This window comes from Lactuca serriola, chromosome 5 (assembly GCF_051521515.1).
Source record: "Lactuca serriola cultivar US96UC23 chromosome 5, Lser_US96UC23_V15, whole genome shotgun sequence".
Classification (NCBI taxonomy): domain Eukaryota; kingdom Viridiplantae; phylum Streptophyta; class Magnoliopsida; order Asterales; family Asteraceae; genus Lactuca; species Lactuca serriola.
In genome coordinates, this window is record NC_136412.1 from 189362284 (window position 1) to 189377598 (window position 15315).

General features: G+C 33.2%; 1 protein-coding gene across 1 annotated transcript; it reads right to left on the reverse strand.

The window, feature by feature from the left end:
- Nucleotides 1-2534: 2534 nt before the first annotated feature.
- Nucleotides 2535-9857, reverse strand: LOC145053389 (mediator of RNA polymerase II transcription subunit 33A-like). Its single transcript, XM_079001426.1, has 12 exons — nucleotides 9378-9857; nucleotides 8598-8708; nucleotides 8051-8386; nucleotides 7331-7635; nucleotides 6981-7072; nucleotides 6525-6873; nucleotides 5736-5946; nucleotides 5486-5600; nucleotides 5241-5402; nucleotides 4242-4887; nucleotides 3931-4137; nucleotides 2535-3702 (listed from the first exon to the last, which is right to left on the reverse strand). The coding sequence occupies exons 1-12, from the start codon at nucleotides 9665-9667 to the stop codon at nucleotides 2645-2647; spliced, it is 3882 nt and encodes a 1293-aa protein (XP_078857552.1). The 5' UTR covers nucleotides 9668-9857; the 3' UTR covers nucleotides 2535-2644.
- Nucleotides 9858-15315: the final 5458 nt, after the last annotated feature.

Consider the following 15315-nt stretch of genomic DNA (forward strand, 5'->3'; position numbering starts at 1 on the left):
TTTTCTTTTAATCCTAAAAAAACGATGCAGCCGCCAAAAGAAAGAACTGGGTGATTTTCGGCGAGTTTCACGTGTTTCCGGCGAGGTTTAACTGTGGCCTTCACACTTTTCTTTCTTTCTCATTTTATCTCCGACGGTGATGGCTGCATGTGAGCTTCACATGTTTTCCGACGATCCTTCGGTCAAGCTTCATGTGTTTCCGGCGAGGTTTTCAGTTTTCTGGCGACGTTTCAGCCGCCTATCCAACGCTCTGACGACTATTTCTTTCTTACTCTGTTCTTATTACAATGTTTTTTCGGACTGTCCAACTCTTATCCAATGAATTAGATCGACCGGCGTTGTTTCACAGTTGGTTTCAAGTTAGTCCGACGAAGGCAGGTGGCCGTCAACGGTCATAGTGGCTTTCACGACGTTTTCCGACGTCTCTCTCTCTCTCTCTCTCTCTCTCTCTCTCCTTCTCTCGTTTAATATCTCTTCTGATTATTCTTAGTCACCGCCTTGCCGTCGACGGTCGTAATGACTGACGACGGTGGTTAATTGTTGTGGTTGGTGCCTGGATATGAGTTTTTGTTGGGGATTAAGCAACGTATTAAATTAATTGATTGTTTTGATTATTGTGTTAAAAACTTAATGTATTTTATTAAAAAATAATTTAGTAGTTAACCGAAACATTACATTATGAGTAATTTTCAATGTAACACAGTTTCCTAAGCTTTGTCAAATTTTGATTAAAACAGTGACACATCTTTCGAAACATTAAAAGAATATGTTTTTTGTTTATTGGTTAAAATTCTGAAAAGGCTGTTACACCAAACATGTAATAATTAAGGGACAGAGTAATAAAAAATGGGGTATTAATAACATATCCACAACTTTAATTTGGGTTCTCCTATATATCTCCATCTTTATAAGAGTGTACGCAATCAAGACACATGTCATGCGGGTTATGGGTGGTACCAGTGGCAACAACATCCGAGCATGAGAGATAGAGTGAAAGATGGTGGTTGAGCGGGTAAGAGGTTGATGAACTCGAGTTCCTCCTCCTTCATCTCCTCTCAAGTTGTACCATATGCATTAGGACTTGCACCGCAAAATATGGATTTGGAGGGACGAATTTTCTTATGTTATGAGTTGGTAGAAATAGAAGTTAGAAGACAGAGAAAACTAATATACCACAACCCTAAGATGATAGGTGGCATGTGGGTTAGGAGGGTTGAGGGCGCTCAACCCTAAGATGACAGGTTTTTTGTTGTTTTTTTTTCATGTTATTTTGCATGGGTCCCATCCTTAACATTTTCCATTTCTTCCTTTTATTTATTTATTTATTTATCACATCACACTATAATATATCTAAAACAAGATCCTACAAGCAATAAACAATCACAATCACCCTAAAATGAACATTTCATGCTAAAAGAAATCGCACAGAACATCACCACTTCATCTATTTATCTCAAATTAGACAAAACATCACCACTTCCTTTTATGATATTATGCATTTAGTTGTACATAATTATGGTGATCTTATTTCTTTTCTTCTTAAGATGTTTTCTTTATAATTTTTATGGTTTGCAGCAACACAAATTATAATTTATTATATTTTATGCTTAGGAAGTTAAAATTAGTTCCGACATCGATGCATTAATCAACATCAAGCAATATATAATTGGTTCAATACAAACAAGGCCTCGCAAACAAATTTGGACACTATTTCATTTTAAAAAGATCTTACAATCTTAATCTAATATTACAATCATGATCTTGCAAAAGGTAAAACAGTGTTAGTTAATATCTCAATCTTGACAACCTTGGTTTTAATAACATTATTTCCACGTTATTTCTTTTCTTTATATATTATTGTTTCATGATTATTACATGATGTACTAATAATTTAATAACAAAGTCACTAATCATACTTATTTATTTATTGATAAGACTTGTATTTGTTAATACGAACTCAATATAAATCTTCTAAATTTGCTCTTTGACGTAGCACAATCACTCTCACCGTATGACCCCACATAGATCTTATATAGTGTGTGCATGTTAGATTGTGTACCTTACACACAATATGAATTTTTACTAATCGACAAACATTCATGGAACTCAAGAAATACGTAACGAAGTAACAAAAACTGCATGTTCCCTTGACATAAAAGTACACTTACCTTTTGTTCAAGTTGTTTGTCCAGGTCATGGATAAACGATTTTGCAATGCCTTCCTTAGCTTGCTATCGCGGATACAACAAGATTTTGAAGTCGAAAATCCCTCTAGCTTAATGTTATCCAACTTTGTTTTATCACAAACAAATGAATTCAACAAAAGTATACTTCACAAAGTCGGTAGTATGAACATGTTTAGAAACAAAAAAATATGTACGAGGTCATGAATCTAGTTCAAATGAGTACTCAACTATTTGTGTCTCATCATGCCCTTGGATCAAATTCATCCAATAGCCTTGATTTGTAAAGGTCTAGATTCTCATAAATCAAAGACAAAGAATTAACTTGATCCAAGCATTAGCATTCCTAGATTCTCATAAATACACTACATTAACAAAAACCCAATATACATCTACATCCAACAATTTACAAAACTTCCAAACAACAAAATCAAAAAAATCAAACTCTACAAAATCAAAAACTACGAATCAATCTGACAGATAAGTTCAGCCGCCGCACCCATCGTCCCAACACCACCAGCCTCCAACAACCCGACCGCAAGCTCTTCCTCATTACATAACCTCAACCCTTTACTCAGCCTCATCAAAACCTCCCGATCAACTTCCACCACCCAATTCGGCACACAACCCACCATCAACCTCACAAACCCTGTCACATAACACCGCCACGTAACAGAATCACACCCAAGCGTTATCTTCCCGTTAACCGCGCTTCCTAAAAACTCCATATGCGATTCTAAAAACCTCGGCCGCCACTTCGACGCCGATAGCCGCGAGTCAATCCCCCACGCAAACGCCCCACACAGCACCGTGAAATGGGCCAAAGCGTATCCCCGTAGCATCGACATCGCCCCATTTGAGCTTTCTTCTACCTCGGTTTTATGAACAGAGATAAACCAAGAAGGTAGGGTTTCGTTTATTAAAGATTGAACTAACCCTTGACCTCCGGAGATATACAAAATCGAAGCACCTAATTGGGCTGCGAGTTTGACCTTGGTCAAACTCGCCGCTAATGAAACTTGTCCATATCTACCTTTGGTTTTGCTATTCGAAGCTATATCTTTCACGGATTCGATTAACAACGAGATGATATCATCTCTGAGGAACATGATGTCTCTGATGGAGCGATAGACGCGTAGGTAAAGGAATCCAGGGGCTACCGGAGATATTTCGCCGTAGAAATTGGAGCCGAAGCCGTGTCCGAGAAGTGCTCCGACGCCGCTGTGGCTGAGAGCGGCGGTGAAGCAGCTTTTGAGGAGTTGAGCAACGGCGCTGTTGTTGTGGAGGAAAACTGTACGGGAAGATGAGAAGACTAAAAAGTCGCTCCATTTTTTGGCTTTTTGGGTCCATAAGGAGGCGACGATCGGCATACATGGCCATGGACAACCGGCGGCTAGTGACTCTAGGGCAGGGCCGGCGAGGTTGAGGAAGCGTTGTGATGCTTTGTCGAGTTTGTAGGTTATTGTTAGGCTGACGAAGGCGGCTAAGGGAAGTGGAAGGGTAGCTGGGGAACTTATTCCTGAAAAAGATAGTTAATAATGACTCATTGTCAACTAAGAGAAAATAAATAGATAAATATAATCACAATAACGAATTACAAAATATCATTTTTGGATATATTTCTTTGCGATTTTTTTTTTTTAATATATGGTGATTTTAGTGAATCGATAAGTAGTTTGGAATATTTGGTGATTTTAGTGAGAACTCAAAATAAATGAGGGGCATATATGTAAGTTAGAGAAAAAACCTGCAAGAAGGCTAGGAACATTAACACGGGTGGCAGCCAATATATTTTTGATATGTTCTTCAACCTTTGAAAGATTTGCAGCTGGACTTGGCCAATCTGTCCCATTCATAAAAACCGGTTTCCAAACACCACGCGACACTTCAGCTGAGAAGTAGCTCACAATGATCGCCAAAGATGCAGGAAGAAAATCCGCCAAATCTTTAAGCCCTGCAAAAAAAATAAAAAATACAAAAGGAAGGAACTCAATTTTTTCTTTTCACTTTTTCAAATACATTTTAAATATCATTTATCCAGACAACACTTTATCTGACCTGTACAAAGCTCACGTGGAGACAGTCTGCCATGGTCGCAAGCTGTCAAAGCAGCATCAACCACAAAAGGGACAGCTTCTAGAATATCCCAAGCAGGAAATTTAGGTCTTAAAGACAAATCTTCACTACCAGGTCCAGACGAAGTACTACTTCCCGAAACAGAATTCAATGGCTGGCCCCTATTTATCTTTCTAAACATCATATTCAAAAGGCCATCAACAATCTGATGAACAGGGGAATGAACAAGCCCAGAAAGTGTAGAAGCCAAACACGCTTGATGTTGTCGATACCATGCTTTTAATTTTGGGAAAGAGTCAAGGAATATAGGATTCGGACATGACGTTTTTGCCACTGCAGATAATCGTCTTCTGTTTCGATCCTCGTATCCAGAAGAGACTAATTGGGAATTTCGCATTAGTAAAAGGTATTCGGGAGTGAGTTGGGAGCCTACTGGAGGTACGTCTCCTACTCCGTATTCCAGAGGCGGATGATTGAACCTCCATAGCTTTAAGAGAAGTGCAAATGCGTTTGAAAACACCGCGTGTGCAGAAATTTCTTCTCCTGAGGTGAGAGTCCATGATATGTTTGGTACACATGATCCGAATACTTCACAGAGTGGCATCAAAGAACCAGCCAGTTGTGGAACCTGAGAAGGGAGAAACCACAACATACATTATGTACCAACACACATAGTATTGTGCGTAATACATAATATTTCAGGCACAATAACTTGTTGTTATTGTGCCTGATGTAGTCAGTCATCTGACTACAACAAACACATTATGTGATACATTATGTATCACTGTGCCTAATACATACCGTATGATATAGTATGTATTAGGCACACATTGTGCTGTCGTGCCTGATGCATCTGCATCAGGCACTAGACACTATGTGTGTCTGATTGAGTATGTATAGATGCATCAGGCACTAGACACTATGTGTGTCTGATTGAGTATGTATCAAGGCATATAGTATAATTTTAAAAGTTGAACTTACGAGTCCATGTAGAGAGAAAATCTGAACACAGTCGATGGGTGCTATACCAACTAGAAGGACATTAAGCATAGGAGCATAAGCTATGAGATGGCTGTCATTTTCTGGATAGTTTACAGGTAGTGGAGGTGACAACAATCTTGTAATGAAATAAGCACTGTGCTCCTGCAATTACCATGACTCTTTAAATCAATCAACAAATTATTGCATTGTATTGTTTTTGAATGTAGAATATCAAATAAATTTACCTGGACATTCCAACCTCGAATCAAAGAGGCACCACAAAGAATAGTAGCAGCAGCTATTTTCTCATCATCTGATCCTTTGACTGCAATCTCAAACACCTTTTCAAGCTCTGCTAAGCTTCCATCAAATCCATTAGCTTAAATTCAGTTGCTTTTTTTTTTTCGTTCACTAAATCTAAACAAAAGTGCATCTCATATCATGGCTTCCAAAACAAAATGATGACTAGGCATTTATGGCATTTTATTTGTATACCTTGATGCGGGTTCAGAAACAAGAGCATTCATCATTATTGGAGTAAGAGGTGCTCCTTTCATAAATGATGACCAACCAGGCACTTGAGTAGGGACCCCACGAGGTATTTGGTTCATGTGACCTGTCACATAACCTGGCCAGAAATACGCTGACGTGTCCAACAGATTTCTTGCAATACAAGCTTCCACTATCAAATGGTGCAAGTTTCCAGCTGCAAATTAAGAACAATGAAGATTGGTTATGATCATGTATGATTAATAGCATCATAATGATGGCCACTTGGCGAAATGTAAGGAAAAAGTAAACAGGGGCAAATTTGTAAAAAGATAGGATTTTACGGGGAAAGCCTTCTTCTTTTGACTTTTTTCTACTAAGTTGTTCTTTTTTTCCATTAAGTCAAAAAGAATCACTCATATATAGCTTACTAGATTAATTACTATCCCCATTAAGTTAAAAAAAACAACACCATAGGGTGTTGTTTCCTTTTACCTTAATTGTGATGGAGACTAAATCCACTAAGCTATATATGTGTGTTACTTTTTGTCTTAATGGAAAAAGAACAACTTAGTAGAAAAAGTCAAAAGAAGAAGGCTTTCCTCGTTAAATCCTAACTTTTTACAAATTTGCCCCCGTTTACTTTTTCCTTACATTTCGCCAAGTGGGGTGTCATTTTCTTGAATATTTTTCAAAACATAATCTATCCAGACAACACACAATGAAAAAAGAAAAGAATCAGGGAGTATAGTTTTTTTTTTTTTTTTTGCTCTAATAGTGATTTATGTGACTTACAGAAGTTGATTGGCATATCTTTTATGTCAATGAAGTCAAGATATGCACTGCTACCAATATTAATGCCTGAAGTAAACATCATTGCTTTTGCAGCAGCCTGATTGGCATCAGAAACAACCAAAGGAGGTGGTGTCAACAAGCTCTGATAATCACCCAAACTCTGTAAGCATGATACCAAGTCCCTACGACGTGTTTCTTTATTATTTTCTATTGTTTGATTATTTAACTTGTGTTGTAATGGGGTTTCATCATCCTCAATTAGATCAGAAACCACTAGAGTTGTAATTGACAATAACATGCATAAGCGAGTATCCAGACGAGGCATAGGACCCTCAATGGGATCTCTTTCCTGACATAAAATAAGATAGCGTACAAAATTAATTAATAGTTTTGAGTTTTCATGATGAAAAATAAAATAATTATATTATTATAGACTAAACTAATGAGAATCCAAACCCTTTGAACAAGACGAAGAGCTGCCATCCAAAGACCAAGAAAAATCTCATGCCAAGTGTTGCCATTTAAGGCGTGAAGAGCTTTTACAATACCTACAAGAGAAGATAAAGATAAGTAGGGCATTTCCGTCTTTTACATTGTACAAACTTTTTAGGGCTATTAACAAGAGAACTATAACAAGTCATTGTCACACCTTGTTTAACTTTTTTTAGTGGAACAAATAATTGCAATTTTTGTCCCATTGACATCTGTGTCACTCCCAGTCTAATGTATATCAAACACAATACAACCTATTGTGTCATGTCTTGTGTAAAGGGAGTGGAAAAAAAAAACTAAAAAAAGGGAATTACGTGTAACGATTTCAATGGAACTTGTTGTGTCAACTTGTGAGCCATCCATTGCATCTTCAAGAACAAGATCAAGAGGAATCCATAAAGAAGAACCACTGATTTTATGAGAAAGACCAGCAGATGAAGACATTACTGTGTGGATTTCTTGCAAGTAACTTGATTTATTTTCCTCTGAGACAACTTTTCGATCATCTGATATTAATTGAAGAAGAATTTCTGGTGTAATCACCTTTGAATTTCTTAGTGATGAAGAATTTACAACAAGAACCTCTATATCTTGGATAAAACTTCTCCAATGTGTTGGCCTGAGTAAAACATTCATGGTTTTAATAAAAATGTTTAACTATTCATCAAATACCTAAAATACCCTTCAAAAGTGACAAATCGAATGAAACTTGTGGACCCAAATCAATACCATCAATCAAATGAATCTTGGGACTTGATGTGACTAAACAGGCTTTCTAGGGCTATTTTCAATAATGAAGAGAGGAGGGCATTCTTGTCTTTTGCACAGATAAGATAACAAAGGACAAGTCCATGTCCCATCTTTTTGGGTTGGGCAAAAGAGTAGAAATTTTGTCTCATTCACATCAGTCTCAAACTCTCAATGTCATATCATTTCAGTTGTGATAAACAAGGCCTAAATCTTTCGACTTGTTTCGAGTTTTTCTTTTAAAAAAAATGTTTAAATAAAAAGTGTTGAAGGAAATATGTTCTAACATGTTTCGACGTGCCAAAAGAAGAATCCTTGAAGTTACTTTGTTTTGAAGGAAAAGTCCAATGAGTTCAATAGCCATTATAGTATTTCTACTTTGTAACATCTCATGATACTCATTCCTCTTTCCATCATAACCTACTTCTAATTCCATATCTTGAGCTACATTCCATCTAAATTTTCTTTCCTCCAACAACCCTTCATCTCCTAATGCTGCCTCTACTAACTGCCAAACAACTGAAAAGATGAACTCAAGTAGCAAACTCCCAGAATCATTCACTTTCACTTGCATACCAAATATCTGAGAAAGATGGAGAACATTGTCTATTGAATTCATGATCCTGCATCAACAAGTTAGTAGGTTATTACATAGTAATGTAATTTACTTGATTTGTTTGTTATATCATTGTATTTTGAAAAATCTACTCAATGATATTGCTATTTCATGCATTTAGACTAATATTTAAAACATACATTCTCAATAATGACAAGTAGAATACATATTGTAAAAGAGATGATGAGATATAGAGGGAATTAAGGGAGAAAGCTTACACTTCATAATTTTGAAATTCTACATGTGATTTGAGCTTAAAAGCATGTCGTTTAAGGAGTTCCATATACAGTCGAAATGCTGCTGGTTGATCACGTCGCATAGGAATAACCCTGTTCAATTTAAACAGTATTTAGTCAAGTAGTTCAATCTGATGTATCAAGAACATTGAGCCCTAATTCTCGCATAAATGGATCAAATTAACAAAACAGGATAAAGCTAATGGCATGTGAAAATTTAGTCCATATTTATTACAAATATAATCGTACTATGATTTGCTTTTTCCAATTTGGGAAAGTGAAGTAAGCAAAATTTCAAAGTGCAATTAATTATACTTGATGAACATAAGAACCCCACATGTAAAAAACAGACAAAACGACACAGATCCTTTATTAATTTTGTCTAATTCAATAAAGAATCCCAGAAATTCTGGTCAAAAAAATATATGTGAGGCCATTGTGAGTGTGAAATCAACTTCAACTTCAAATGATCTCAAGAACGCGTGAAAATGATTTAAAAAATACTGAAATTTTGGATTCGTGGAATCAGTCAGCCAGTTGGATTGATTCCATGAGGGACCCACACTACTAAATTCGAACAAATCAGGATCAAGCTGATGATAATCACAATGTTGAAAGTTGAAATCAAGCAACCAAAATCAAACTAGAAAACCATGAATGATGAGAAGAGATTCAAAACACCATCATCGATAAACCTTTGGAGAATCGAAATTCTGTTTTAGAAATCAGGTTGTGAAGGGAATTAAGTCAATATGAAGAAACCTGGTAGATAGAAGAGCGAGAACAAGTAAAGGAGGAACGATGTTGAAGATCAACGCCTTTTCCAGAAACTTCCATGAAATCGGATTGTTGTTCTCCCAACAAATGTGAGAAACTAAAAGGTCTGCTAAATCTGTGGAAGGAAGAGAGACACCAGCCGAGTTTAATTGGGATGAAAGGTGAATCGCCCATATCAACGGATCACTGCCTTTATCCTGAGATTTCTTCGTTAAATCAAGGACAGAGTCCCATAGCCTGTTATTATAACTGAAGGTCCCTAAGGACACCGCCATTAAAACCGCATATGTTGCTTAGAGAAGCTTGGAAAGTGGAAAGGGAGAGTTTGTTGGGTGGGTTTGATGTGTGTAAAATGGTATGAATTTTGGAAGTCAATGGTGAAGGCGGGGGTGGATGGGCACACGGAAGTGAGGGAGTGGTGGCAGACAATAGTACTTGAATATCAGAATTTTAAATGGGCAACTGAAAATGGCCTTTTAACAGAAATATATGGTGGCTTCATCTTTTAGACGCTACCTCTAAAAAGAGTTTATTTTTTCATTTTGTTAGCCTTTTTGGTAAATTCATTTTTAACCTAATTTTTGGAAGTATTTATATATAATAATTATGATGGACCGTAGCAAATTACAAGTCATACTAATATATGAACATTTCCAATAAATTCGTTATTAGATGTGTAGAGAAAAAACGAAGTTACTTAGATTTAAACAAAACGAAAATGTAACTACCTTGATAAGTTAATTTTTGTTTTTATTAACATAATCAATCATAATATTTGTAATATTAATAGATTCAGTTAAATTTTTTTAAAACAATATTTATAACCATTTATGAGCATTTAAATTGATTACAACATGTTATCAGCCGTTTTTGGTGGCATAATTATATATATATATATATATATATATATATATATATATATATATATATATATATATGTAAAAGTTCAAATGAGAATCAAAAAAGATTAAGAACCTAAGAACCAAGTAATTAGGGGAAAGTCTTGTCAAAACACGGAATGGCAAGGTTGTAAATAATATGAAGTCTAAGCCCATTTTCACAAACATTATTATTACATCTGAAACTTAAAATACCAGATCAAACCATTATATCTACAAAACTTTATTTCTCTCTCTCACCAAAGATTTCTTCCTTTCCATCATACCTCTGGTGGCTTTCCCACGCCACCACCACCTCCGGTGTCGCCACCAACCACCACGATCTACCTCCGGCGGAAACAACGTCAACCACCGCAAGCGTACCACTCTTACGACGTTGCTCTGGTGACACATCTCCATCCGCCTTTTTTTTTTTTTCTCAATCTCCTTGAAACACCACCAAAATTGTTCAGATCTGGTGCACCACCACCTCCGCCTACCATTGATACGTGTCTTCGACCTCCAAAAGCTTTCGTTTTCATCAGATTTGTGTTGATTCTTTATAAATCTATGATCTCCAGCTGTAGATCTATGATCTTTGACGACATATCTCTGATTTTCGCTTAGAAATCTATGATTTACACCTCCAGATCTGTTATGTGTCACCTCCTTCCCTTCTATTACTCGTTTTCATCTCTGTCTCTCTTATTTTTGGTCAAAACACCACCAAATCGACATCTGATATGATGTTTTTGTCCATTTTCAGGTTAGATCTGGTGTGTGTATGATGTTTACATTGATTGTGTTTACAAAGGGAGTTCTGATAAAAAGATGCACACAAGGTGTTTGATGAAATGCCTCAATGAAATTTGGTAAGTCATTAAGCAGTGAATTAAGTTGTGAATGCATATTTTTTGTATATTAAATTATGAAGTTTGTGTATTTAGCTGTGATATTTGTGTTTAAAATTGCGAATTGAATGCATTAAGCTGTGAGTTTGTTGTTTAAACTGTAAATTGACTATATTAAGCTGTGAGTTTTGTATATTTAACTATGAATTAATTGTATTAAACTGTGAATTGATTGTATTAAATTTTTTAGTTGAAAATATGCTTTTGAATGCATATTTTTTTTTGGGTATTAAACAGTGAATTTTATGTATTTAACTATGAATTAAAAGTTTTAAGTTGATATTATGTTTTTCTACTTGCATTTGTTGTAGATATCTATTATATTTTGGTTTTTTTCTGTTAATGTGTGAATTTGATATTTTAATCTCTCATTTGTCATATAATTTTGTTAATCTTAGTTTTTACTGCTATTAACTTGTGAATGTATAATTTTTTTGAATTAAACTTTAAATTTATTATAATAGTTTGTGAATTTTATATATTAAATTGTGTATTAATTGTAATAAGTGTTTTAAGTTGATAATATGGATGTGAATACTACTTTTTTTGTATTAAAATGTTAATTTAGTCTACTAAGCTGTCATTTTTGTGTTTTAAACTGTGAATTGATTACATTAAGCTTTGAATTTTCTTTTTAAACTACGAATTGACTGTATTAAGTTGTGAATTTTCTGTTTGAACTGTAAATTGACTAGATTAAGTTGTGAATTATGTGTATGAAACTATGAAGTTACTTGTATTAAGCTATGAATTTTGTGTATAAACTTTGTATTGACTATATAAAGAGTGTTAAGCTGAAAATATGGTTATGGATGCATACTTTTTGTGTATTAAAATTTGAATTTTGTGTATTAAACTATGACTTTTGTGTTTTAAACTGTGAATTGACTGCATTAAACTGTATATTTTCTTCCTAGACTATGAATTGACTATATTAAGCTGTAAAATTTGTGTATTAAATTATGAGTTAATTGTATAAAGTTGTGAATGAATTGACATTAAGCTGTGATTATTTTATAATTTTTTTGTTTGCTTTTGAAATAATGTAAATTTTATTCACGACTTAATATATCAAATTCATAATTTAAAATATGAATGATTTATGTATAAATTTTTTTGTTAATTTTTTTCTGAATATATTTATTTGTTGTGTTGTATAAGTATATAAGAATACATTAGTTTTAATAATAATTTTGCATTAAATTCAAAATGAGTGAAATAAATGGTTTTATTAGACTTTGAATGCAGTATTTATGTTATTAATGCATGTCTTTGTTTACAGATCTAATTTAGAAGAAAATAATGGTTGCGATGCTGGTATAGGTGGTTGGTGGCAGCGTGTGGTGGTGGTAGTAGTAGGGATTGAAATTTTGATTTCTTTAAGTTTGTGAATTAGTATAAAATGGTTTGTATTAAATTGTGAATTTTGTGAATTAAATTACGAATGGACTGTATAAACTTGTAATTTATATAAATTTTGTGTTCAAATATGAGAGCATATAAGAATGAAAATATTATCCTGTAAAAATTACAATTTTGCCCTTTTTGTATCGAAAATAGAGAAAAAAAAAGGATTTTCACATGTTTAACAAGAATATCATGTAAATATTTATTAACTAATGAGGTTCTTAGGTTCTTAATCTTTTATGGTTCTCATTTGAACCACTCTCTCTCTCTCTCTCTCTCTCTCTATATATATATATATATATATATATATATATATATATATATATATATATATAGAGAGAGAGAGAGAGAGGTTCAAATGTTTCTCACATCTATTATGTGCTAGAATGCACCAATAGGAATTTAGTATTAATTATACGTATATTAAATGCTATCCATACATATAACTCATTTTTATGGAAACTAATTAAATTCGTCATTAGTGTCAACAATAATATTATTTCAGAATGAATTCATATCTAGAAGAATGAGAGTGTATTCCAGCTAAATGAGAGTGTATTCTAGTAGAATACACTCTCGTTCTTCATATTCCATACAACTTTATTGTATTTTAAGTGGGTGAGTTCTGAAACAAAATACGAACTCATATATAAAAACCTAGATGCGAATTCATTCTGAAAGAATGTTATTGCTAACATTAATGACAGATTTAGTTAGTTTCCATAAAAAGAGAATTATAATTATGGATATCATTTAATATACATATAATTATGGAAATCATTTAATATGTACATTTATTTGATTAAATAATTATTTAATTTACTAAATTCTTATTGGTGCATTCTAGCACACAATAAATGTAAGAAACAAAATAACCTAGCCCTATATATATATATATATATATATATATATATATATATATATATATATATATATATATATATAAGAGCAATATTATTGATGTAGATAAAAGCTACTTCAATTTTTTGTATTTTAGATTCTTGTAATACATGAAGCCAACTTCATCGAAGACTGTGTTCTATTTCATGTTACTGGTCTCCATCTCTAGTATTTTTAGTCTCTAACACATTTTAATTTTTATATTTGATATCTTAAACAATAAAATTTTATAAATTAACGATGTCATTATTCCCGGTCAATTATGAAGTTTTTTTTCCTACCAAAGTAGTGTATTTTAAAAAGGTGCGATTTTAAAAATATTTACCATATAGGTTAAATTTTATACAAACATCAAAATTAGAAAGTAGAATAAAAAGAATGAAAATTGAATTATTAGGGTAATTACCTTTTCGTTTTGTTCACATTTGAGTAACTTCTTTTTTTTATACATCCAGGTAACGCACTTGTTGGAAGAGTTCATATATGACCGTTTATGACCTGTTATAACTTGCTACCATTGGTCATAATTGTCATATGTGAACACTTCCTATAAGTTTGTTACCTAAATGTGTAAAAAAAGGAAGTTACCCACATATGAACAAAACGAAAAAGGTAATTACTTTGATGAGTCAATTTTCCATCACAAATATATTTTAGTTTTGCTCAAAACAACAAAATAAATATTCTAATTTTAAGTTTTTTTTCCAACCAAAATGAAACTAGTAAGATAATCGTAAGGAATTAAGCATGGTCTTTTAACCCAATCAACCTACAAAGTGTTATTTTTTTAGAGACAATTACTATCTAATCAAAATTTTAATGACTTCTCACTTTTTAGCCAAAATTTAGGACTTAGCCCAAAATAGCCCTAAAACCATATGTAATTAAAATGATTTACTGTTTCGACCCTTTACCTACGGTTTCGGCTTTAGTACATAAGGAATTTTTTTTTTTCATAATTTAATACGAAACCATAGACCTTAAAATGGTCTACTATTTCCTCTGAATGGTTTACTGTTTCGTCAAAAAACATACGGTTTTGGAATTTTTTTTGGGTATTTGACTATTATTTGCTAGAAGTTGACTGCTACTTCATGCATTTTGACTACTATATTATACTTAGTATATCTTACAAAAATGATATTTTTTAGATTAAAAGTTAGTGTTTTTTTTTCTTGATCTTGTTTCTCTCAAAAATCATAGTATGAGTTTATCATTGAGTAGCCAAAAAGATTCTCAAAACCTTAGGTTTTTTTGACGAAACAATAGACAATTTTAGATCTACTATTGGGATACAGTAGACCATTCATTTAGAGGAAACAGTAGACCATTTTAAGGTTTACGGTTTTGTATTGAATTATGAAAAAAAAAATTCCTTATCTACTAAAGCCGAAACCATAGGCAAATGGGGAAAACGGGTAGACCATTTTAATCACCTACGGTTTTGATGGCTATTTTGGGTTAAGTCCTAAATTTTGGCTAAAAAGTGAGGAGTCATTAAGGAATTTTGCTATATTAGCAATTGTCTCTATTTTTAATATATATATATATATATATATATATATATATATATATATATATATATATATATATATATATATATATATATATATATATATATATATAATTATCTATTAGGAATTCAAGAGTAAGATTTAGTCACAATCACTTCAAAAATTGATTCCTTGCGCACCCGAGTCCAAAGAATACAATCTTATCACGATATAAGCAAATCATCACAGGTAATAACTAATAAGTACTACAAAAAGCAAACATACCTATTAGTCAAATATTTGTGTATTATACGGATTAAATTATATATTAATT

Bases quoted from the DNA above. Each gene is read 5' to 3' on its own strand.
- LOC145053389 (XM_079001426.1), bottom strand. From the start codon at position 9,667: ATGGCGGTGTCCTTAGGGACCTTCAGTTATAATAACAGGCTATGGGAC. The intron at 7,073-7,330 runs GTAATTCCCTTT...CTTCTCTTGTAG, and splicing joins TTCCATTGAAATCGTTACAC to GTATTGTAAAAGCTCTTCAC. The intron at 5,947-6,524 runs GTAAGTCACATA...CTTAATTTGCAG, and splicing joins AGATATGCCAATCAACTTCT to CTGGAAACTTGCACCATTTG.